Genomic DNA, 23854 nt, shown 5'->3' with positions numbered 1-23854 from the left:
TGAGTGATCCGTTAATGTCAAATGGATTCACTTTCATCAAATCACAGTTCACTGATATTTCTGACACACAGCTCTTATGCACATCAGCATTCTCATATGAAATAAATAGGAAATGATATGCTTTGATTTAACTTCAGTTTTCCTCACCACTTGATATTCTGTTCTGGTGACAAAATGATTTTAACGAATAGGAAATGTGAAAATGTATTTGTAAAAACAATCAAAACTAAAATACTAAACCCAACTTAAGACTTAAGTGACTCATTACATATTTCCACAAGCAGCACCTACTAAAAGTGAATCACTTGTAGATATAAAGTTCACTCTACAAGCCTCTTGGTAAATTCTTAAAAATTAATTGGGGTGGGGAGGGGAAAGGACAACTATTTCTATGACTTTTCTTAAGTGAAAAGAATACTATATTTATGCAAATCAAATAGGAAAAATCATTTCAAAAAACATGCTCACTTCTTTGATGTATGCTTCCAAGCAAAATGATTTTCCAAGTGATAGAAGTTCAGCTTTTAAATCCTTACTTACAAACTTGGTGAGTAATGCTATGCCCTAGCATACCATTTTGCTTTGATAAAATAGTCCCTATAACGCGCAGCAGACTTGATGCAAATGGAAGTTTTTATTCCTTGATTCTATACTACCCTGCTATAGCATGACATACATCATCTTTCTCTTTGCAATCTTACATATATAAGATAAAAGAAACTGCTGCCAAACTACGAAGTCCAGTTAAGTTAATCCATCTATGGATTAACTATTGAGGCAGATACGGAGCACACTAGCTATGATTATACAGTATTTTCTCTATCCAACAATGAGACAGCAAATTAAGTTAATTCCATTATAATCACCTCAAACTGTAATCCCAATGACTAAATGACGCATCATTTTTCACTTAAAACCATGATAGAATGATAAAAAATCCTTTAGGGAAAAAATAATTTAAATAGTTTGTATAGCAACCTAAGCATTTTGGCAGAATTCTCTCTCCCTCATTTCCGATGACACAGTGAGAACCTTCAACAGAGAGCTCCTTTGTGTTACATAAGGTAGGACATTTTTTTAGAGCATTTTATGCATTTTTGAAATACCAGACAGAAGAATATCCAAAAAAATATAAACAGCTTAAGGAACACTGTTACACCTATAAGAGGAAGGATTTCCACTGGACTTGTACATCCTGAGTCTTCCTAAGAAAACGCATAGAGATAAGACTTATACCATGGCACAAATGTTTTTTTTAATATTCTCATAGAAGAGGTAAACCTGTTTTAACTGTGGAGTCCTCAAGAAATGTAAAAGGTAAGCAACAGCAAATGAACAACAAATGATACAACCGAATTTAACAGTCGGTGCCACAATAGTTCTGGTTTTGATTGAAAGCGTTAATTCAAGTGTAGGACTAGGCACACACCAAGCAGCTTTGCTCAAAAAGCATTTTCACCTCTGCAGAGCATGTGGGCAGGCCTATTTCCCATTCTCTCTGCAGGGGCAGACAAGCAGAAAACACTTCCCTCAGGTTTCAATCAAATATGAAGTGTTTACACTCATAGTTATGGAAAAGTTGCTCTTTCACTTTATCAGCTGCTAATCTTAATTGCAAACCATCATGCCAGGAGCTTTATTTTCCTCATCATGAGTTCTTTAAAAAGCACTTTTTTATTTTCTTTTATTTTTCTTTTTTTCTTTTTTTTTTTTTTTTTTTACATTTATTATAAACCTTCTCAGCTGGTTTCTTAGGGATGAAGGAAAAACTTGAATCCTTCCACAACAGTACAGAACTTCTGCTTATAACAGCTTTAGCTCCCTATGTAATCCACTGCCTAAATCCACGAAGCCTTTATTTCCCAACTCCACTCATCTCAGTGGTATTTCCCCTCTTCTCCCAGACAGTGCGAATTTTTGTTGATTTTTTTTTCCTTTTAACCAAATATGGTTTAACAAATTTATATTTAATTATCTCAGCATTTTATATATTTTTAAAAAGAAAAAACACAAATAAGTTTGGTTTGCAACCATATAGTCACTTTTATGTGGTCCAGCAGTTTTTATGCCTTAACCTTTACATACATTTGTTTGTAGCTGCCAGTGTTTATGCTAGGACTCAGGTGAAGTACTCAAGCAAAAATATTTGATTATCATCTTTCTCACTGCAATAGCAACATAAACCCTCACATTAAGGAGATGAACACCTGTACCCTGGGAAAAAGCCAGCTCACAAAATCGGAACGCGAGGAGGAGCCCCCAGACAGGGAGTGGGAGGGGAACTGAAAGTGACCCAGAACAGCAACAAATACATTAGGTTGAGGGGACACAAGCAGACACCAGAAGTACATGAAGGTTGCAGCCAGATCAGCTGGGAAAGGGTAGATATATAATACAGATCTGGTGTTTTCAGTCATTATGTAGCATTCCCAAGCTTTTCTTTGAGCCACAGAATGAAAAAATTCTCATTGTGACAGTGACACGTGAAAGCAACAAGGCTAAACAAAACAGGAATGAGAACAAAGTTGTGAAAGACTCTGCATGCAGACTGCAGTAACTGTACGCTATGGAAATTTTTTAGTATCTACATCATCTAAGGCATTTTTTAGCCTTCACTTACTCCATTTTCAGAAAGGGTGGTCAGGCACTGGAATGGACTGCCCAGGGAGGTGGTGGAATCACCGACCCTGGGGGTGTTCAAGGAAAGACTGGATGTTGTGTTGAGGGACATGGTTTAGTAGGAGCTATTGGGAATAGGTGAACGGTTGGACTGGGTGATCTTTTAGGTCTTTTCCAACCTTAGTGATTCTATGATTCTATGATTTGAGATCTGTGCAAAAGGGCATGAAATACTATGATTTGTTAAGCATGCAGTCACTCAAAAGCCTTCATTTTAAGGTAAAGGTTTCTCATCTAAGTAAGATTTCTTAGATTTTCTTTAGTTTGTGTAGCATTAAACTTCTCCTTGTCCAGCACCTTTTCCATTATCTTTCACAAGCTCTCAAAAGAGAACTTGTAAAACTCCTGTGATTATTTCAGGTGTTCCTCCAGTGAACTTTATTAAACCTTGATACTTCGAAAATACCCAGTTTATGTAAGTGTAACACAACTTGCTTTTTTCTTTAGTATTCTGTATAGTTCTTAGCTGTACGTGGCTGGCACTAATTGTGTGACTATGTGATCACAGCTAACTTTTTCAATGAAGAAATACACAAAATGCCATTAGTGAGTCTTTTGTTGTGCACAGTATTTCAGAAATAGTTTTGAGAATCTGAATGACTATTAAGCAGACATTAGTATTACTAAGTTATGGAGTGATTATGTATAAATAAGATTATCTCTCTTGTATATGTAAGTGAAAATTAGTAAAAGAAAATCTATCAACTGTATATTTCTTCATCTGTGAGTAAAGGTATACGAAGAGCTCAGTGTGATATATTTCCTCCACAGCTTTAGAGAAGAATGACGAAGCTTTAAGTTTACTGTGTGTTTGTTGCTATTTTGCTTTATCAGCTGCTAATCTTAACTGCAAATGATCATGCCACTCAGCTGTCTGCTGGTTCCTAAGTAGCAGCTAAACCACCTCAACCTTTCAACGTAAAAGAGATGGAGAGATTCCTATTCCTCAACTCTTTTTTCAGTATAATCATCAACATATTTCTGCTAGTTGAACCACAAATGAAGAGTTGCCAGTTGGCTACAAATGAAGGGTTGAGCGGAAAGGGAGCAACGAAGCTCTGGAAAAACAAGGAAAGAACATCAATTCTAAAACTGCACAATTTCCTAGGCAGCCTCACCATGCAGAAATTGATCTGCAACATATTTTACAGTGATGGTGAAAAGACGGAATACTAGATACAGGGATTTTTCTTATGAAAAAATTGGTTGCTGTTGGCAAACCACAGCTAGCCAGAAACAATACTTTCAGAAGCAACCCTCAGCTGTAATGGATCAGTTTTGGATTGTATCACATCATGCTTCTCATATTTCATTTAAACCTAACACACCACCACCACAGCCCCCAACCAGTCATTTTTATGTAGTGCAGTCAATTAATCTCTTAAATCATTGCAATTTATTGAAAGAACTGCTATATAATCTTTAGAGAGTGAATCCGGCTGGTCTATATGGTTTTATGGGAAAGGTCACCCCTTACGCTTCCGAGGGTTTAGTTTCTCTTCCTTCTGCCCCTGACTTACAAGCTCATTTTATGCCTAAAGGAGCACATGAAGGCAGGAGAAGTTAAATTTTCAGATTTGTCAGGACAGTACTTCCTCTACATTCTTGTGTGAAGCAAGGACATAGGAAAGAAATGTCTTTTGCTTGCTCCCTTACTCATTCTCTTGATGGAAATACAAAGAACTGCAAGGCAATAAACTTAGTGAGAGCACAGACATGAGATGCCTCATGATACTCAACAGAAAGAGGAACAAATATTTGCTAAAGAAATCATATTCGGGACATAAAGATAGGGATAATGCAGGGTAATCTAGTTCTCCACTTTAGTGACAAAACACAATTAAGAACTTGATTCAAGCACTTGATTTCTAATTTATGACTAGTGAACAACATGTCCATGCTATTTCACACAGAAAACAACAATGTTAGGCTTATCTTGGAAAACACAACAGAACAAGATAAATTGCCATATGGAAAAGTACCCTGCTTTTAAATAAATCTCTCATTGGTTTAAGTCAAACACATCACAGCCTGGCTATCATAAGAATTGATCACAGAGAAGCATGAATAGGGAGAAACGTGTCTCCAAACACTACTAGAAGTCTGGCAGTATGGTTGAGGCTACTGCATCTAATTCAATCAGTCAGTCTGATTTCATCCTTCAATATTTGTTAGAGAAGAATAAACATACTAATGAAATGAGACCAACTTAGAACTGGGTGTATGCCTACACAGAGTTAAAGAGATGATCACCTGCACACTGAGCAACACAGGTACCAAGTTGCCGAGGCAGGTAGTGTAAGTAAGCAAAAAACCTGGAGCACTGAAGACAGTTTAGGGGAATTACATGGGGCAATGTAGCCACAGAAGTCTAAGACAAAGTAGAAAAATACAACTCACAGAGAATCAATGAACCAATGGATCAATAGGTATATGTTACTAAGAATGATCCAAGTTGCTATTAGCCTCTGTATTGTGCCAAAATGGATAACAGTGACTAAATATTAGCATATGGGACACACGACTAATATTTTTTTTTCTCTTTTCTTACCCTACCAGCTTTCTTTCTCACACAAAAAACAAAAACCACCATATTTCATAATGAACATATTTGCAAAAGAAAAACAGACACGCATCACAAGATATATTCCTACTCATTGAATGCAAAAGCCATTCAATCTGATAAAATTAAATATGCACAGCAAAAAAAGTCTTACTGCTGATAAAATTAGAAAGACAAGTGGCAGAAACAACATCCACTGAATGTCTAGGCTATACCATTCAGCACACTGTGTGAATATTTCTGTGTGAAAATCTGATTGACAGACTATAGCCATTGCTAAGAACCCATTATGGCCCATCCATGTAGATGGCTGCACATAATGACACAGCCATTGTAGTCTGTAAGGCTCTGAATCAGCAAAATAGATTTTCTTTAAGTAGAACAGACTTTCAGCAAATAGGATCAAAGGAGCTTTTACAATAAACTATGTGAAGACCCATTTCAGTAATTCCCAGTTACACATTAACACATTATCATAAGCTGAATTACTAAATTTCAGAAAAAAACTCAGATACATAAAGTACAGCAGCCACTTTTAAAAGGTAGCATTATTGAGTATGTATCGTACAGACATCACTGTCCTAAAGTTTCCAGTAAGAGAACATGCTCTTTCAGATGTCAGCTGCAGACAACTTAGTGGGGGGCTCGTTTCAGTCAGATTATCATTACAGTAAACTACTACTATACACTTCTGAGAAGTTCATGTATTCTTTACAACAATTTCATTTTTATTTAAAATTATAATCTCTGCAAATAGACAAAAATACTATGTAAATCTTCAAATAAATTAACTAAACAAAAGAAGAAAAAGGTGCTTAATATGAAGTAATTAAAGAATTAGGCCTGATATTGCATTTACAGAAGAGTGGTCAGGTTAAGGGAGGTGAAGAAGCACACTTGGAGTCAAGAAAAATGCAGGTCCACTGTGATTGAGCATTGAACTTGTGCTCCAAGCATAGTTCCTTTTCCCAAGTCTCAGAGGATCAAACACCATACATTGTTCAAGTGCATCAACACTGGCAGGCAAAAAAATTACAGGTAAAAGGATATACTTGGAAATGCATTTCAAGTGTACGTTTCCTTTACGTGTGGTAGCTATATTTGAAGCTAACAAAATGACGGTAAAACATGTAGCCCTGACAAGATGTTGCCTTGGGATAGCTAATCCATGTGCATGAACTACTCACGCTATTAATGGAGAGAGAGGTAAATGCTGTCTAGGAATTCAAAAACAATTATAAGTATCATGATACATAGATGTTGTAATCAGCATATTAAGCATGTATAAAACGTGTATAAACATGCTTATAGAATTCTGCCTGTGTCCTTATTTGAATGCATCACTGTGACATCACATTCCATTTAGAACTACATGCATTGCCCACAGCACAGACCTTGACCCTCAAGTCAGACCTTGTGCCTTGTGGAAGCCCAACTGCAATAGTTTACAGAGAAGCTAAAAGGATAAATGAACTTTCTTTCAGCTGTGTAATGGAAAGATGGATGAAAATGGATGTACCTTTTCAGCCTGCCCATGCTTCTCAAACTGCTGTTATCTAACTTGCCACAGAAGAAAGAAGGAATGCTGCCTGTGTTGGCGCTTCCTATTTACCAGTGAGCAGAACTGCAGCTGTTTCCCATGCCCGTACGAAGAAGACAAACCTTACCAGTGCTGCCACTGCTCATGTTCAGAGCACGCAAATTGCTGGTGGTGCTGCTGCTCTTGCTCAAATGACCCAGACTGCAAATGCTGCTGCTGTGGTGGAGAGAATTCAGCATGCCAATACTATGCAAGCAAATGCTGCGGAAAATCTGTCTATGACCAACAGCAGTCAAGAGCACCAGGGACTGTTCAGTAAGTGGGATCAAGGGCTTTTAATTTCTTAGATTCCTATTTTTCTAATTTTCATTACGTCTTAATGGATGTCTTGCATTTAGGAGCATATAATCTAGTAGCTCATTGGAGCTATTTCAAACCACAGGATATCATTCTTTTTTAGAAGCAGAAAAAAAAGGCTTCTTTTTTTTTTCCCCTCTCTACCATTCTCTAGAGTGACAAGAAGAAAAATAGCATGGCTGAACATCTGGGCAGAGTAGATGGGAAGAAAAGCAATACCAACACAGAAACACGGATGCTAAACTGAAGCATGGCAGAAGGCCAGACTGTAGTGTCCCAGAATCAGGTGTACATCCTGAATAATGATGCTCGTTGCCAAGGATATATAGAACAGTCAGAATCATTATTAAAGTAACACTTTTTTATACAATAATGTCCACAGGCTAAGAAGAAAGCTAGGAAATAAAGATTTGAAGAGGACACAGAGAAAAAATTATTTCCAAAATTAAATAATTATTCTAATTTTAATAAAAATATCCAAATTTTGATTCTTTCATATTAATTGCTTAAATTTTAATGACATAAGACTGCTACTAAGAATAATCTCCATTTATTTTAAAAATCAGAAATCATGAATGGGTGATTTTTCAAAAGACTAAAATTTAGGATGATCATATGTAAATGTGGGTTGTTATCTTAAGAGGACACCAGCAGTAACTCAACAAATTCAGAGAGACTTGACGAGAGTAAGATTTCTGCCTACGCACATTGTTGGCAACAGCATTCAAATATAGTGAAATAGTTATGAAAATTTAAAAAAATGAATTCTTAGCATTGTTAATCCAATTGTTCAAATAAAATACCCAGTCAGAATAAAAGGATGGTTGGCATGCAAGGTGGAACTGCTTATATTATCATTCTGTTTCTTAGATTGTACACTAATATTCTGTCTTTTATTTTCATTTATTTGCTTTTTTCTTTTTCAATTTTATTTTCTTTAGGTCAACAGATGTCATGTCAAGATTAAGAACTAGAAATAAAGCACGTGTGAGTGTACCAGAAAGGAAAGGCTCCAACCAGGCTTTTCGTGATCAGCTTGCCTGTCCACTGTGCAAACAGTTATTTCTCCAGCCGTTTATGCTGCCATGCAATCACTGCATTTGTGAGAAATGCATAATAAAAACCAAGACCAAAGCTGAAGCAACAGAAAACTATTATATCATCATATGCCCGGTATGTAACAAAGCTCACTGTCTCCCTAACACAAACAAAATTCAGCTGAGGAAGAATTACCTTAAAGCAAAACTGGCCAAGAAATACATGCGCAGACACGGCATTCTGAAATGGAGATTTGACCACAGTGAAAGACCAGTCTATTGCGAAACTTGCAGGGAGAGAAGAAGAGTGGCAACTAAAAGATGTAGAACATGTGGAATTAACATGTGCAGTGAATGTTTGCATTTATATCATACTGAGAGTGGTGCTCAAGACCACATATTCACCAGCACGTGTCAAGAAGATAACGAACAGTGGGCATGCTTACTACACTGCAACTCACACCTCTCAGAATACTGTCTGGATGACCACAAACTGATCTGTGGTTTCTGCAAGAATTCGCTGCACAATGATCATGAGACCATTCCCTTGGCAGCTGCATGTTCAAGAGAGGCTGCTTCTCTCTCCAATACAATCGTAAAATTTAAACAAGGTTTGTATTTCTGCTGCTTCTTACACTTCCCTGTGCCTTCTCAGGAAAGATACTTGCACATACACTTGATGAGCCGTGTTAATTCTCTGCACATCACAAGAGACAGAAAGGTGAACTGTTCCCACTGTAGAAACATAAAGGAAACAAGTCTTTAATTGCACAGCACCATGAGCCAGATTCAAATACTAGAGAACTAAGGATTTGTATGCGAGATGGGAACAGAAAAGTGCATCTAGGTATAAGAAACTCCATTTTGTACTGTGAGATCCAGCGTGAAACAGCCACCAATTACATCTGCATTTTTAAATCAGACGTGCACTCCTTTTTCCCTGCAGTCAAATTTTGGATTGTCTCTCTTCAGTCAGTATTATGATTATGCTCAACAATCTCATGCTGAATAAGAGGCAAGACAGCCTCATTGTTCTGAGGAACCACAGCAGTGTCCCTCCTTTTATCTAAGATTTCATCCATAGCAACTGAGTGACTGCACAGAGACTGGGATTTTATGAATTTCTTTTAAATATTTTGATTTTTGCATATAACATCATAAATGCTGGGGACAAATGAAGTTGCACAGAAAATAAAATTTAGAAAGGTAAAAGTGAACCACATGCAGTGAGAAATAACTGGAAGTATTCAATTTGCATTCTCATAACAGTCTTGAAGTTCAAAAAGTAAAATACAAAATATTTGTACGGGATTCTGTAATGTGGCATTGTTTGAAAATGTTAGCTGCACTCCAGCAAAATTTACTGCCAGCCTCTGGTGTTTTTGATTCTGTTCTCTCACAGTTCTCAATTTTTAGTGTCAGAAGAATAAATCATACCTTCATATAATGGCTATCAGAGGAATCTACTGTCAGCCACAGACATAATGAGGTCTATGCAGTCACATTTGCTACAATTATTTTAGCTTGCTACTGACATAGTGAATTTCCAAAAATAATACACAGTTACTATAAATCAAGTTTCAGGATTTCCCATGTAATTAGTTAAAAATCATCAAGCCCATCTTGGGGAATGATAAATAAGTGAAGGAATAATAATCAAGGAGCAATTAAGCTACCTGACTCTCATACATCCAAATATGAAAATTTTAACCCAAACAACTTCCCTTGGAGCTCCCTAGCAGTAGAGATGAGAGAAAAATACTAAATTCTCACTTGTCCCATGTTCTACCAAACCTGAAATTTCTTTAAACTACAACCTATTGCTCTGTCTCTTGTAACCTCTGTATTCTAATATAAAGTTGAAACTACTAACCGCAGGTTTGTTGTTTATTTTGTTTTGTTTTTCAGCACGCCAAGGAATTGATAATGATCTAATGGAAGTTACCCTGCTAAAAAATAATTTCCAAGCCTCCAAGGATCTCCAAAGGAAGGAGATCAGAAATGGATTCTTAAAACTACATACGGTGCTACATGAACAAGAAAAAGAGATGATGGAGTTGCTTGAAAACACCGAACTCAAAAAACAGAAAGACATTTCAGAATACATAAACTATACATTCAACCAGCTCTCATATATGGATGGCCTTATCCAGTATGCTGAAGAGGCTCTTAAGGAGGAAAGTCAAGTTGTATTTCTGCAATCTGCACACTGTTTGGTGAAAGAAATAGAAGATGCAATTCCTTCCATTTTCCAGCCTAGACCACATATCCGAGAAGATCCCTTAAGGGAACTGCAATTCAAATTTGATGAACTGTTTGCCATTTTACAGGGATTTTCACCAACCCTTAGTGAAACAAAACAGTTAGAAAGTAAAGGAGACAAGCATCCCTGTTCTTTTAACCCAGAAATAATGGTTCCAAGGCATGTTTCAAGCATTCATGAAGCCAAGCAATCAACAATGCTCCAAAGCGCATCCTTAAATTCCTTGCTTGAATTAGGCATGCCAATTGAAAGCACTCTTGGGAGACCAAACTCTACACCTCCCCATCATTCTACACAGAGTAATAAAATGTGTGCATTTTGGGATGCAGCTTGTGAAACTTCAAGAAAAGAAAGGAAATATCAGATTGTTAACTTTCCAAGTTCAGAACCTATGGAAAAAGAATCATTCGCAGCGCCAGGACCTGTTGTTATATACCAGACTGTTGTTTACCCAAGGTCTGCCAAAGTAAGTCACTAATAAATCCTAAATATACGCAATTACTAATTATTACCACTATGTTTTCAGGCTCTTAGTTTGAATAAATAAGACTACAATACCAAACACTTCATTTGCATAGGAGAGTATGCATTTTAAACTTGCCTATAGAGATAAAATGAAGTATAAACTGAGTTGCATCACTTTCCTACTATATTAAATTATGTTGTTATATTATTTTATATGTCATAAATATCTTAAAAGGAATGGTCCACTGCAGCGAGAAACAGATGTACTACTATGTTTGCATCTAAATATCTGTATGTCAGACCAACTCATTTGACCCTTGTTCTTGGCCTTGAAATGCGACATCGTATGTCTATGTAATTTTCCTCATGATATATTAGAGATATTAACAAGGACAGGATGCCAGTTGCATAAGATCAAAAGAGCATGTCGCAAAGGACCAACTGCTGCCAGCCTTCAGTACTCTAATGTGTTAGAAGACAGCACTATGAAATTCCCAGGAGGGTGCTTATCTTCCAACATGTATCTTACAAACACGGAATTTCAGCTGCTTAGCATTTTAAAACTAAAATCTGCTAATCTAGAGCCTTTCAAAAAAGGCAAAAGTGAAAATTAGCAAAAATGGCACATAATGGTGTTCTACAGATTTTTTTTTCTCTTTACAGATTTACTGGACTTGTCCTATAGAAGATGTGGATTTCTTTGAGGTAGAATTTTATGAAGTTGTTGGTATTGGTCCTGATAACACTGTCTGCACACAACTGGACGGCAAGCTAAGCAAAATACAGCAGCAGAACCTTGAGATACGTAATCTGGATTCAAATACAGAATATCTTTTCAAAGTCCGTGCTGTCAATAAAAGTGGTCAAGGAGAATGGAGTGAGAGCTGTAAGGTATTGTATATTCTTCCAATGTTTTGTAGAGTTATATTAACATTCTTGCCTCCATACCTGTGTAGGGTTTTTTTCCATCTATTTACAAAGAATGCTACCTGAATAAAAGATTCCTATACACTTATCTAGGTAAGCAATGCTGATAGTTACACTAGATTTTTCCATACGTTGTTCATCCTAGCTGTAATTACTTGTCCTATGAAGAATGTTTCTCAGTTGTTTTTTTTCTAACAGAGATCGTGTTACGATTACAGACACATAGTCATAAATATTAATATTACTTCATGTCTGAAACAGTCTTTACACCGATCTCTATGAACACATAGAACAAAAGTATGAAGAATTAGATTCGAAAAACTTTCATGCTAGAAAGAGAAGGCAATAATTAAGGGAGAGAGGAACCAAACAAAAATTAAGAATATTCTTTGACAACTTTGGCCACGAAGCTCCTTTACCATGGTTTTAGAAGAAAAAGAAAAGTGTTTAAAAGGTAGAAGTTAAAAAGAGTAGGAAAGTTTTCAAAAAGTCATCCAAATTTGAGACACTGAACTCAATTTAACATTCTTTGCATCCCAAATTTCTTGCTGATATAATCTTTTTCTTGCTAAGGGGAAGAAAAAAAAAGAAGAAGAAAAAAAAAAACAAAACCAAAACCATACTTGTTAATGCCTTCTTCGTGATAAAATTTTAGTGCATTAAAAAAGCAGTTGCATAAGAAGGGTAGGTGCCAGTCTAGGATTCCAACCACATGTGTGGTTTCCCTATGTGCTCTCCCTATGTCCACTTCATTAAGTGCTGTTCCCGTCCAAGACTCTTGTCCCTTTTCACATGTACAGAGTAAGAGTTTTAGACTTTGGAACAGCATTCAGACATCCTACTTACTTGGCATGGTCTAACGATAAATGATAGCTTCTTAGTCTGCTACAATTCCTACACTTAAAACAGAGTATTCTTTGTTTTTATCTGACAATTGCCATATTGATTCCTTCTTTTGAAAACTGTTCTTTCTTTATGCAGCACAGTCATTAATATCCCAGAGAAACACAAACTCATAACATTTGTTGTAATTTACAGAAGAGTTCCATAGCAAAAGGAAATGAAACAGGATATATAACAGACTTATATACATATTTTCTTTTTTAAAAAAACAAACTGAAAAAGTTGATGCTGTGCCACTAGCACCCTGAAACACTGAATTCCACAAAACAGGTTATTCAAATATATTTTGATATTTAACTTGAGGATCAGATTTCCTAAGTCTGCGTGCAGGCTTCACAAGCAAAACGGAAAAACATAATCTGTAATTTTAGGAATGAGGGAACTCCTAAAATGTGGGAAGTACTTCTCTCTTCATAGCCCACTGTCATGGCCATTGGCCTACAGATGAATCACAGCTTCCTCAAAATCAGCTATTTGGCAGTATGTCTACCCCACCCCTTTAATTAATCAATGCACAAAACACTATCAAATGTTTGCTGTTGTCTGCTCATATTCAATGTAAGATTTTTAGAAGAGTTCAATTTCCATTTCTTCTCAAATATAGGTACTTATACTTCCCAAAGATCAACACAGATTAAATGGGCTCTTGGCAGCTTTGAAAATGCATCTGTAAATGGCAAGTTCTTTTGAAAACAGACACTAATTAAATCTGATTCCCAAAATAACAAATGCTGAAATTTAATAAATTCTTGTATTTTACTTGCAGATAATTACTTCAGGTGAACACAAGATAATCCAAGACAGATGGAGGACTGAGAATAGTATGCAGGGTACTCAGCAAACACTGAAGAGATAGACAGCAAACAAAGGCAGGATTTCTGGTTCAACAGCAGCAAAAAGAATACACGTATGCCTTGCAGTAACCCCTTTTTCAACAAAGTCATCAACCTAAAACCTAAGAGTCTTCAGACTTACTGCTTCCTGGTAAATTATAATAATAAAAACACACCCTTTTCATTATGTTTCCTTTTTCTAAATGTAGCAATAAGGCCGTAAAAAAAAACCAAAAAAAAAAAACCAAAAAAAACACCTATGCTTTACATAAAAATATAGTAAAAAACTGATCAATCTACTTGAGGGAACTGCACAGTTTCAAAGAAAATAATGAGATACTTGGGCAGTAAGGTAACATTACAATTGTTACTACATCTGAGGCCACTCGGTACTAGTTCAGAGAGCTACAGGAGGCTATACCAAGTTTTTCATACCTTTAAGCTGCAGAATGTTGCTTTGTAAGTACATGTTTTTTTGTCTCGGCCTCACTCAGCATGCATGCATACAACAAAGCTAACAGTAGGTAGGACAGCAAACACAAAAATGCAGGCAGACAGAACTTTACAACTTTATGCTCTTAATTATAGTCAGCTTTACTTGACTATTATGAAGGTTACCTGTGTGAGATGCAGAGTATCAATTTATTTAAAGTAGCTACAAATAAAGTCAGAAGTCAGAGCAGGAGTTACTGAATCCACAGGAGGTTCCTGTGTTTAAGTGATCAAGAGTAAGAAGTAATGTTCTTTTCTGCTCAGCAATGATGTTTCAGGGTATCCTTTCTTTAACTTCAGCCATGTCAACCACATGGGAATCTACCCAGGAACTGCAGGCCAGTGAGCTTCACCTCTGTGCTTGGGAAGACCATAGAACAGAACCTCCTGGAAGAGATGCTAAGGCACATGTAAGACGGGGAGATGATCTGGGACAGGCAGGATGGCTCCACAAAGGGCACATCAGGCCTGAACAATATGGTGGCTTTTTATGATAGAGTGATGGCATCAGTGGACAAAGGGCAACCAATGTCATCTACCTGGACTTGTGCAAAGCATTTAACATCAGATCACATCCTTATCTCTAAACTGGAGAGAGATTATTTGAAGGCTGGACTATTAGGTGGATAAAGAAGTGGTTGAAGTGTTGTTATCAATCACCCTATGCCCAGGTGGAGGCCAGTCACAAGTAGTGCTGCCCAGGGGCCTATCCTAGAACCAGTATACTTCAACGTCTTTATCAACAACACAGACAGTGGGACTGAGTGTTCCTTCAGCAAGATTGCTGATGACACTCAGCTGAGTGGAGCTGCTGACGTAACAGAAGGGAGGGAAGCCATCCAGAGGGACCTGGACATGCTTTAAAAATGAGTACATGAAATGTAATATGGTTTAACAAGGCCAAGTGCAAGGTGTTGCACTTGGGTCAAGGTTATCCCAGCTATGAGTACACTGAGAGCAGCCGGGCTGAGAAGGACTTAGGGGTCCTGAAGGATGAAAGCTGGATGTGAGCCAGCAGTGTGCTCTTGCAAAAGACTATCAGTATCCTGGGCTGCACTGAAAGAGGGGAGGCCAGCAGGGAGAGGAGGCGATTGCGCCTCTCTACTCTGCCCCAGTGGTCACTAGGTAAGAGTAAAAGCCATCAATGGCAAATAAGGTTTGCATTTTCAAAAAATACTAATGAATTATAGAAGTATTAGATTTTAAGCAGCTAATTCTGAATGCTTTAAAAGTAACCTGATCTTCAAAACTGAGTATCACACACAGTCTACAAAATTCCTCTAGATTTTTGAGGAAATCTAAATGAGGTTTCCAGATAGCCAGCCTGATTGTTCCTTCAATACTCTTGCTTTTTATAACCTTTCCCCAGACAGTGAGATTTTACGCCTATTTTAAGGATGTGAATTTTTGTTGGTGGTCCATAGTTGCCCTGAAGCTCATCCATCTGGTATTTCTCCAGGTATATTTTTCTGTAGATTGATGAGACTGCTGCTTGTTTCAACTATATAAAATTCCTTTGCAGCCTCTGGCTACCTACTGGTAGTAGTAGCCTTCTGTACCCAGCAGTTCTTATGAGATGCAATTTGCAGTACACATTTTTCTGCAAAAGCCAAGCAAGGCTCCAATTCTTATTTAAAGTAAACAGTGACTCAAATCACTTGAATAGGGCAACACCTTATCAACATCATAAGAGATGAGTGTCATTCCCACAATGCAAGCTTTAAGAATTTTATTAATTATTGTGGAGATGCTTTTATTGTGGAAATCTGTGTTTCTTTTCAAACAAATTACCTTTCAAACATCTCTATCTCAGCTCTTTTTTTTTTTTTTTTTTTTCTCCAGGGCTCCCTTTTTATGTTCATGGAAAAAAAAAAAAAGTTATTTATATACAGTCCAGTGCCTGCCTGTGCACAGCCAAATCCCATGTTGACTGGATGTCTACAGCCCAATTTACTGCATCCTCTCAATAAGCAGGAAGTCAAAGAACAGGACAATTTTGCTTATCTATCACTTGTTGCTGAATTGCAGCAACTGGTGGTGAGGCAGCACCATCTCTCATCCTGTGCAGACATTTTTCAGTTGCACATCCTGAAACTGAAATTTTGAGATGTTTATAAACAAATGAAAGCCTGCCTGAATGTAATACAATGTGAAATTTGCATAATTACTTTTCAAGGTAATGAAAGTAACAGAAGCCAAAACACAGAAGGTTGAGTATCTTTAGAGCAGCCTGTGCCAGCAAATAAACACAGAATTCTTGTAAGTATCAAACTGCAAAGCAGTTTAGAGCCAGTGTAATTTATTTAAGGAACAATAAGCATTTATTTGCGCTGGGCGTGGTGCCAAGGTGAATAAATGAAAGACATATATGTAATTGAATATTAGATGAGCCATCATTACATTTCACAATCATTTCTCTCTTGCAATATTTCTAAGTAACCCTGCTGAACAAAGCATCAAAAAAATAAAGGTGGCTGTCAAATCATTTTCATTAATGCCACATATTTACCAAAACAAACAGCAGAGCTGATGCAAATAATGACACTTTGAAAGGAAATATTATGGGATGGGGACTATTACTTTATGAAGTGACAAAATCAAGAACAGTTTCAGTCCAAAATAAAAAGATCTGGCCAGTGGCATTCTGTCTTCCTGCATGGTAGAGGAGATGTAGCTGGCTAGCTTCTGTTGCCACATGCCAACTAATCAACGCATCCTGCATAGGACCCTTAGAAATGAGAACATCAGCTAGTAAACCGAGATATTTCAGTCTTTTATCATCCGCTTGTGTAAACCATAAGAAAGTTATTACTGTAAATCATTCCATTTTTGATCTGCAAGGTCTTCAAGAATATTTCCACAATCATTGTAGGTCTCTGGAGAATATTGGTCCCACTGTCAGACATGACTGCTGCACAGGAAGCATACTGACCTTTGGAGGCCTTAAAAATTAACTACAACACTTACACTTCTGACTGAAAATATTCCCAAGGTTTTCTGTCATAGCTAATCTTTGCATACAAGCAGACTCACCTTGCCCATGTTTACAGTGCATAGAAGTGACTTAATAGCTGAATAAAATTTTGAAGTAAAAAACAACAGGTATTAAGATACAGGATTTTTAATGAATAGAAGATAACAGAGTAAGTCAATATGTATAAGCAAATATAAAAATAGCCTATCACAGTAGTTCTGTTTTGAGCTGTAAAGCTTTAGTTTAGTGCTTTTGAGTAGTATATTGTGACAGGCAGGAGGCTGCACCATCAAAATTGAGGGAACAAAACTGAAAACTAACTAAAAATCAGAATGGTTTCAACCAAGTCCCTTTTATATCTCATAACCCCAAATGCACAACTTTGATTTACTCCAAATGCTTCATAAATTGACATCATCTGGAAAAATAAAAGTTTGAAAACATCAGTAAAACTCAAAAAAAAACTCAAAAGAGATAGGGTAGATGCTAACAAATACAGATTTGTCTCAGCTTTCCTGCTGGCCTCCATTAGCGACTGGAAGGCTGCTGTAAGGTCTCCCCAAAGCCTTCCCTCCTCTAGGCTGAACAATCACAAAGACATCTAGACACAGTGACTTCCCAGGAATTTTTCTCCAGTAAGCTCTTTGAGCAGAAATGATGTAACTTTTGAATTCGTGCTACAATACATAGAAATGCAGTACTTCATGCTTCAAGCACTTCTCTTAAAGAAGCAGCAGGAAAGAGACCCCTTTCACAGCAGATGTGCTGAATGCATTGTTCCTATTACAGCTCACAATACAAATCACTTAAGAATATTCAGGTTAGGTAAAAGCTCTGCCTTGTGTGTTATCCACTGATATCCAACAGTGTGTTAACCAGCAATGACCAGCAGCCATGACTACAGAAGTACAAGAACAATAATGTTTCTCAGGACATAAAGGTATGTCGTAAGAATTTACACAACCAAAAATAGTCTCCAGTAGCTCACAAGTATTTTCTCTTATGAATTTGGCCATTCCCATCTTAAGACTCTTTCAGCATCTTGACTATTTTACATTCCTGTATGGTAAGGAGTTTCATCATCCTCAGCAGCAAAATCCAACTTGACTTCAAAACTTCATCAACTTGGCTCTATGTTCAAAATTTCCTTCTACCATGGAAATCATGTAATACTGCCTGCCTCGCCCATAAAAGTTCACAATTAGGGGAAATAAGAAAAAAAACCTAAACAGAAAAATCCACCATATTTTCAGTAAAATAAGTCTCATAATACTGAAGACATTTACAAAGGGAATTTCTAAAGGAAGTGCTAAGTAAATCTACATGAACCTCATGTTAAAAGCTTACAAGGGGCAATATTTAGAAATTTGAAGGAAAAGCAGCAATATTCTTTGTAAGAGGCTTTTCCATTGTTTGCTTAGCTTGTTGCCCACTTACACCTGCATGAGTGATCTTTTAAAATATAAGCATGTGCCTGTGACAATTTCTTTTGTTCAATTATACTTTCTCACATTTTCCAAGGTTTATTCAGAACTAGATTACTGGAAAAAAATGCTTTAGGCAAGTGACGTATTTTAGAACTTTGCAATACAAGTTATCTCTATCCATTAACTTTATAAGTTTCCTTTTGGTGAATGACATTCATCACCCTTTTTAGGCATTAGATTACTGTATATCATTCAGAAATCTGCAAGGAACTCTGCCCAGCTCGAAGAACGTATTGCTTTATGCATGGTGTTTCTTTAATTAGTCCATCAGAGAAAAAATTCACTTCTTTTTCTTTTTCTTTTTTCCTTCTTTTTTATTTATTTTCCTTCAACCTCTTCTGAAACTTGCCCATGTAAAAGAGACTGTGATTTAAAAACTCCAAGGTAATACATATATTTGAATGCTGGAAACATTTGCCCTCTAATACTCAAATCACTTCCTATTCTCTAAGGCAAATGTATTTGACAGAGGCATCCGTGACATTTAAGGCAGCACCTGAAAACGTCTACTGAGAACTATAGTACAAGACTTACTCATCCCAAGTACCACATTTTAGGGGTTTGCCAAAACTCAGTACATTTCCACGACAACACAAGAGTTATTTAAGTGGAGGTACTGAATTGGTTAACTGAGGTATTGAATTGTATTTAGCTGGGGTAGAAGTGCAATTATTCTCCCTATCCTCACAGCCACACTGTTAACACAACACTGAGATCAGTCTAGCAAATCCGCCTATTGAACTGGATCATCTAGGCTCCATATTACAGTATAGCAATTATCTGACATTTTACTGATGCATTAAAAAAGTGTCTGCTCTGATCAGAGCTCTTTCAAGCTGTTTGCAACAGTTTGAGGACAGAGACAACAAACATATACATAACGGAAAATCATAGAAGTTAATTCATTTCTTACTGCTCAGACTTGGACTGAGAAAAACAAACAAATCAAAGAGAAGTCAGATAATTGCTGGCACTTCAGTACTAATTCTTCTGATGATTTCACTGTGCTTTAACATATACAATGCTACCAAGAACTTCTCATCGTAACAGAAAGAGACACATACCAGAAAGTCTCACAATTAAAGATTTCAGTAGCTACAAAAGGACAGAACTGTTGCTGGACTTTTTAGTGCGAACAGTTAATGAGGAGAAATAGGATTTCTGCATCCTTCTTTGTCAGGATTTGTACAGACAGCAGAGAAAACCCGTAAAATTATGGAAAGGCTACATAATCTCAGGTAAGTGTATATAATTATTTCAGTTCACAGCGTTTCACCCAGACCTACAAGTAAACAATCGTAACACTAAGGAAATAAAAATCCTTTATGCATGGTATGGTCACATTTCCATTATTACAGTTTACATCCCAGGGGAGGCATAAATGCAACTCAAAAGCTAAGGACAGCTTGCCAAGTCCAAATATGTCAGCAAAAAGCATTTTCAGAGTAGATCTTGAGCAGTCTTAGGGATAACATATCTGATACAAAACTTGCAACACACAAAGAGCAGGATGGAGCTGGAAATAACGTATATAACATGAAGGTCACCACTTGGTAAAAACACTTTATAGCCATGAGAAGTATCATTATTATATCTTATTCCAAGGGCTGTTTTCTCACCTGCTGCCAACATGAAATTAGTCAGCACAACACTTATTGAAGGAATTGAAAGTGGCAGAGATTTGGGAAGGAAATTGATTCAGTTTTACAGTAATTGATGATTAATCACATCATGTTGAATGTTTCATAATAATAATTAAAAAAAAAAGAAAAAAAGATGAGCCAAAAGAGCTTCATTTTCTTTATCATAACCTGAATAAAATATTCCATGTGTATGTTCCTCCTGGCTATATTACAGTCTTCTTATCCTCAGGATCCTAATTCCTACCTGTAGGTATACAAGAGAATATACACACTGCTGTGCACAAGATACTTAAAAGAAGATGTTGCAATTCCTACATTATTTCTATAAAATATGCTGTTCATTTATTATAAATTCAGCTATCTCTGGGACTGTTCCAGTTTAAAAAAAAAAAAAAATCCCACAAAAAAAAACCAGAACAAAAGCAAAAACACTGCTTGGTTTTATTTTCCAGAGGCACCTACAACTTGCCCCCATCACTTTCAAAGGTAAATAACTAAAAACAATCTGAGAGAACTCTGCTTGATATAGTTTCATTGGCTAGCCAGGCTTGCTAAAGACTGTTTTAATAGTCTACCAACCAGAACCCTCCCATTATAGCCTCTTTCCCAGGATGTCTGATATGTGACAACTTTGTTAAATGCATACTGCAGTAATCTACAATGCAACATCACTTAAGAGTGACGTGCAGTGGAATTCAAATTCTACCATACCTTCCTAGAAAGTAAATGGCCATAACTTCAAGGAAGAAAATCATTCTGAGAGCTCATGGCACATTTCAACCCCAGTGTTATCCTTAAATTAGAAACAAATTAATTTTGCATCATCAGGGACACTCAGAGGAAGGAGCTGAAACAGAAGAAACAAAATTCATATGCACTTAAAACTTGCCTAACAAATCTTACTATTTCCAGGGACCAGAATTTCACTGCTTCTGCTCCTGTTCTCCCAACTAAGAATGAAGATGCCCATTAAAATACATAGGTTGCTCCAAAAGTAATGTCTCTTACTTATTTGCTCTCTAGAAGGAGTCATTTCCCACAGACACAGGAAACAGATCCTTTTCAGAACAAAAGAAGTTTACAGATGCTGAAACTACATTGCTACACAAAGTTTGGCAGTCACACTTTGTATTACCACATACAAATATTTCCTATGTTGTAGGATGTTAAACATCCATCTAATTAGATGCAGTTATAACCAGATACTTTGCAGAAGTAAGGCAGGTTGTTTTCTAGTTCAAGAATACCATTCTATTGAATTTTAAATTAACATCGGTCAGAAAAACATTTGGAAACCAATGCAATTAATGTAACTTTATTGTTTATTAGGAAAAAAGGATGATTTGTCAGAGATGCACGTCTGATGAGACTTCCTTCGCAAAAGCTCTGAGTTGAGGTGCCAAGTTACTCTTAGGTACAAATTATTTAAATCAGGTGGGAACCGAACTTGCAATCTTTTAATCAGCACCACAGCACAGCTGGTAGGATCATCCACCTTCTTCCCATTTGCTCCTGATTAACTTAGGTATCTCCTGCTCTCATGATGGTTTAAAAAACCAATCCTGTGCATTTAGGGTTGTTTTTTCTTTTTCTTCCTCCCCCCCCCAGCCACTTTAAAAGACAACCTAGAATCATATTCAGAGCTTTTAATTCTTCTGTTTGGGAGGACAGAGAAGGGCTCACCAATTACAGTGACAGAAACTGTGTTTCAAACTTAAGGAACAAAACAGAAACAAAAATCTCAGCTAAACTTTGAACTTATCCCCTTCACTAATAATACTACAACCAGGAGAAGGCAATAGTTCCACTGCCAAATAAATCTTACAGTTGTTAGAAATCACAGACATGCTCTGGTCATCTTTACAGCAGAGTTCAGATTAGCACTGTTCAAAGTGTTCAATAGAAACCAATCAGCTTGAGCTCCACTTACTGCCACTCTCATGCACCTCAATGAGCCATTCTCAACAGCAATTAAGGCTGAAGCACTGAAACAGACATTTGAGTTGCTATGCAGTCAATTACCAGATGGCATTGATGTGATGGACCAAACACAAAGATCAACACGGACAAAATAAGTAGGAAAACTGTCTAGCAGTCAGCAGTGCAGAAGGCGCCAGGACTTGGATTTATGAGATAAATTGCATTAAAGTAACAGGACTCCAACTATCAATGAACACATTAACCAGTCACCCTGCTCCTCCTCTTGATTAGCTGGAGATTGAATTCCTGTTCTTGTTTAAACTCAAGTTTAATTCTCTCCATCCATAGCAAAAATATCAGTGTATAGCCATTGAATCACATGTGTGGCATGACCTGAGCAAGGACATGTCTTCTCCCATGACAAGTTGGCAGCAAATACATTGGAGAAATGGCTCGTTGTTATACAGGCAGCACAAGATGCAGCCTCCAAATCTTTTTATAATTTGGTACTTTGTTACATTATTAACATGAGCAGGCTGTACTACTCTTAAATATTTTTGTCAACAACAGGGATCCCTGAGACTTTCCCAGGCTCGTGCATGTCTCAGAAACACTTGTTCATAAAGATCTAACAATATCTAATTTAGTTCTGTCAGTGGGCAGCTGCCAAACAAGACCTAGAACACTTAACTACAAAAAAACAAAAACAAAACAAAAGCCTAACCTCATTTTTTAAGTTTGTTCAAGAAAAAAAGAAAAATTCATCTGTGAATTCATCCCTTTCTCTAGTAAATTCCATAGAACTGATTTTACAGACTACACATATGGTTCTGTTACTGTTACAGATTAGCTTAGTATCTGAGTTCTTACAAAGTTACTTAAGCAAAAAACTGTTTGACTTCCCACCATGGTGGATTTTGATAAGAAGCCATGTAGCCTCGTATTTCTCCTTCCTTTATTCTGTCTCCAACTAAAATTACACAACCTCAACTAGTAACTTAACCTTGTGTTCAGAAGTACCACCTACAAGTCACCTGACTTAATTTCACATGCTGCATTATCTCTATATCAGTTGTCCACTTTAACAGCCAGTATATTACAAGCAGTATTTTGAAAAAGAGTTGATACGTAAAGGAACAACATTGCTAACACTTTTCTCAACAGGAGTCCGGTTAAGACAGATTTTCTTCCTTGAAATGAAGTTTAGAGTATTTATTATAGACAAAATCTATATAAATTCATGCACTGCAACACAAATACTCAATTTACACACTATAAAGGTACCACTTTAAGTTCTATTGTACTTGTCTCACATTTTAAATAGATTATTAAAAAAAAAAAAATGCAAATTCCTGCAAATAAAAATGTAAAAAAAAAAAAAATCCAAAAAAGTTCTCACAGCCCAACTTCATTATCTCCAGTATGTAAATTATATTGCTTAAATTCTCTGGCAGTTTCTAAACTGATATTCCTGCTTTCCTTACCATCCCCATTAGATCTCACAGAAGCACAGGAGAATCTCATAGAACATCCTATTAATACCAGGTGCCAGATAACCAAACTGGAAGCCGAAAGTACTTCAGTGACAATTCATGAATGGACATTGAAAACCAAGGTGAAATATCACAAAGAGTATCAGATGGGATTTTCACTGAAAAAATTAACATCCACAATTTCCTCTTGAAATGAGATATTCAGAACCAGCCATGGATAAAACTGTAACACAATCTAGGCAACAAAGAGCTGTTAATTGTGTTTGAAACTTGTTCCT

General features: G+C 36.7%; 1 protein-coding gene across 1 annotated transcript; it reads left to right on the top strand.

Moving 5' to 3' along the window:
* Positions 1 to 6741: 6741 nt before the first annotated feature.
* Positions 6742 to 14553, top strand: TRIM42 (tripartite motif containing 42). Its single transcript, XM_048955254.1, has 6 exons — positions 6742 to 7097; positions 8081 to 8787; positions 10085 to 10905; positions 11568 to 11795; positions 13501 to 13564; positions 14360 to 14553. Exons 1-6 carry the CDS (start codon positions 6742 to 6744, stop codon positions 14551 to 14553), a joined length of 2370 nt encoding a protein of 789 aa, XP_048811211.1.
* The last annotated feature ends 9301 nt before the right edge of the window (positions 14554 to 23854 follow it).

This window comes from Lagopus muta, chromosome 9 (assembly GCF_023343835.1).
Source record: "Lagopus muta isolate bLagMut1 chromosome 9, bLagMut1 primary, whole genome shotgun sequence".
NCBI lineage: Eukaryota > Metazoa > Chordata > Aves > Galliformes > Phasianidae > Lagopus > Lagopus muta.
The sequence above is the reverse complement of the archived record's forward strand: the minus strand, read 5'-3'. Positions and strand labels throughout refer to the sequence as shown.

Coding starts and splice junctions, on each gene's coding strand:
- TRIM42 (XM_048955254.1), top strand. CDS start 6,742: ATGGATGAAAATGGATGTACCTTTTCAGCCTGCCCATGCTTCTCAAAC. Junction 7,098..8,080: donor AGAGCACCAGGGACTGTTCA/GTAAGTGGGATC, acceptor TATTTTCTTTAG/GTCAACAGATGTCATGTCAA. Junction 11,796..13,500: donor AATGGAGTGAGAGCTGTAAG/GTATTGTATATT, acceptor TTTTACTTGCAG/ATAATTACTTCAGGTGAACA.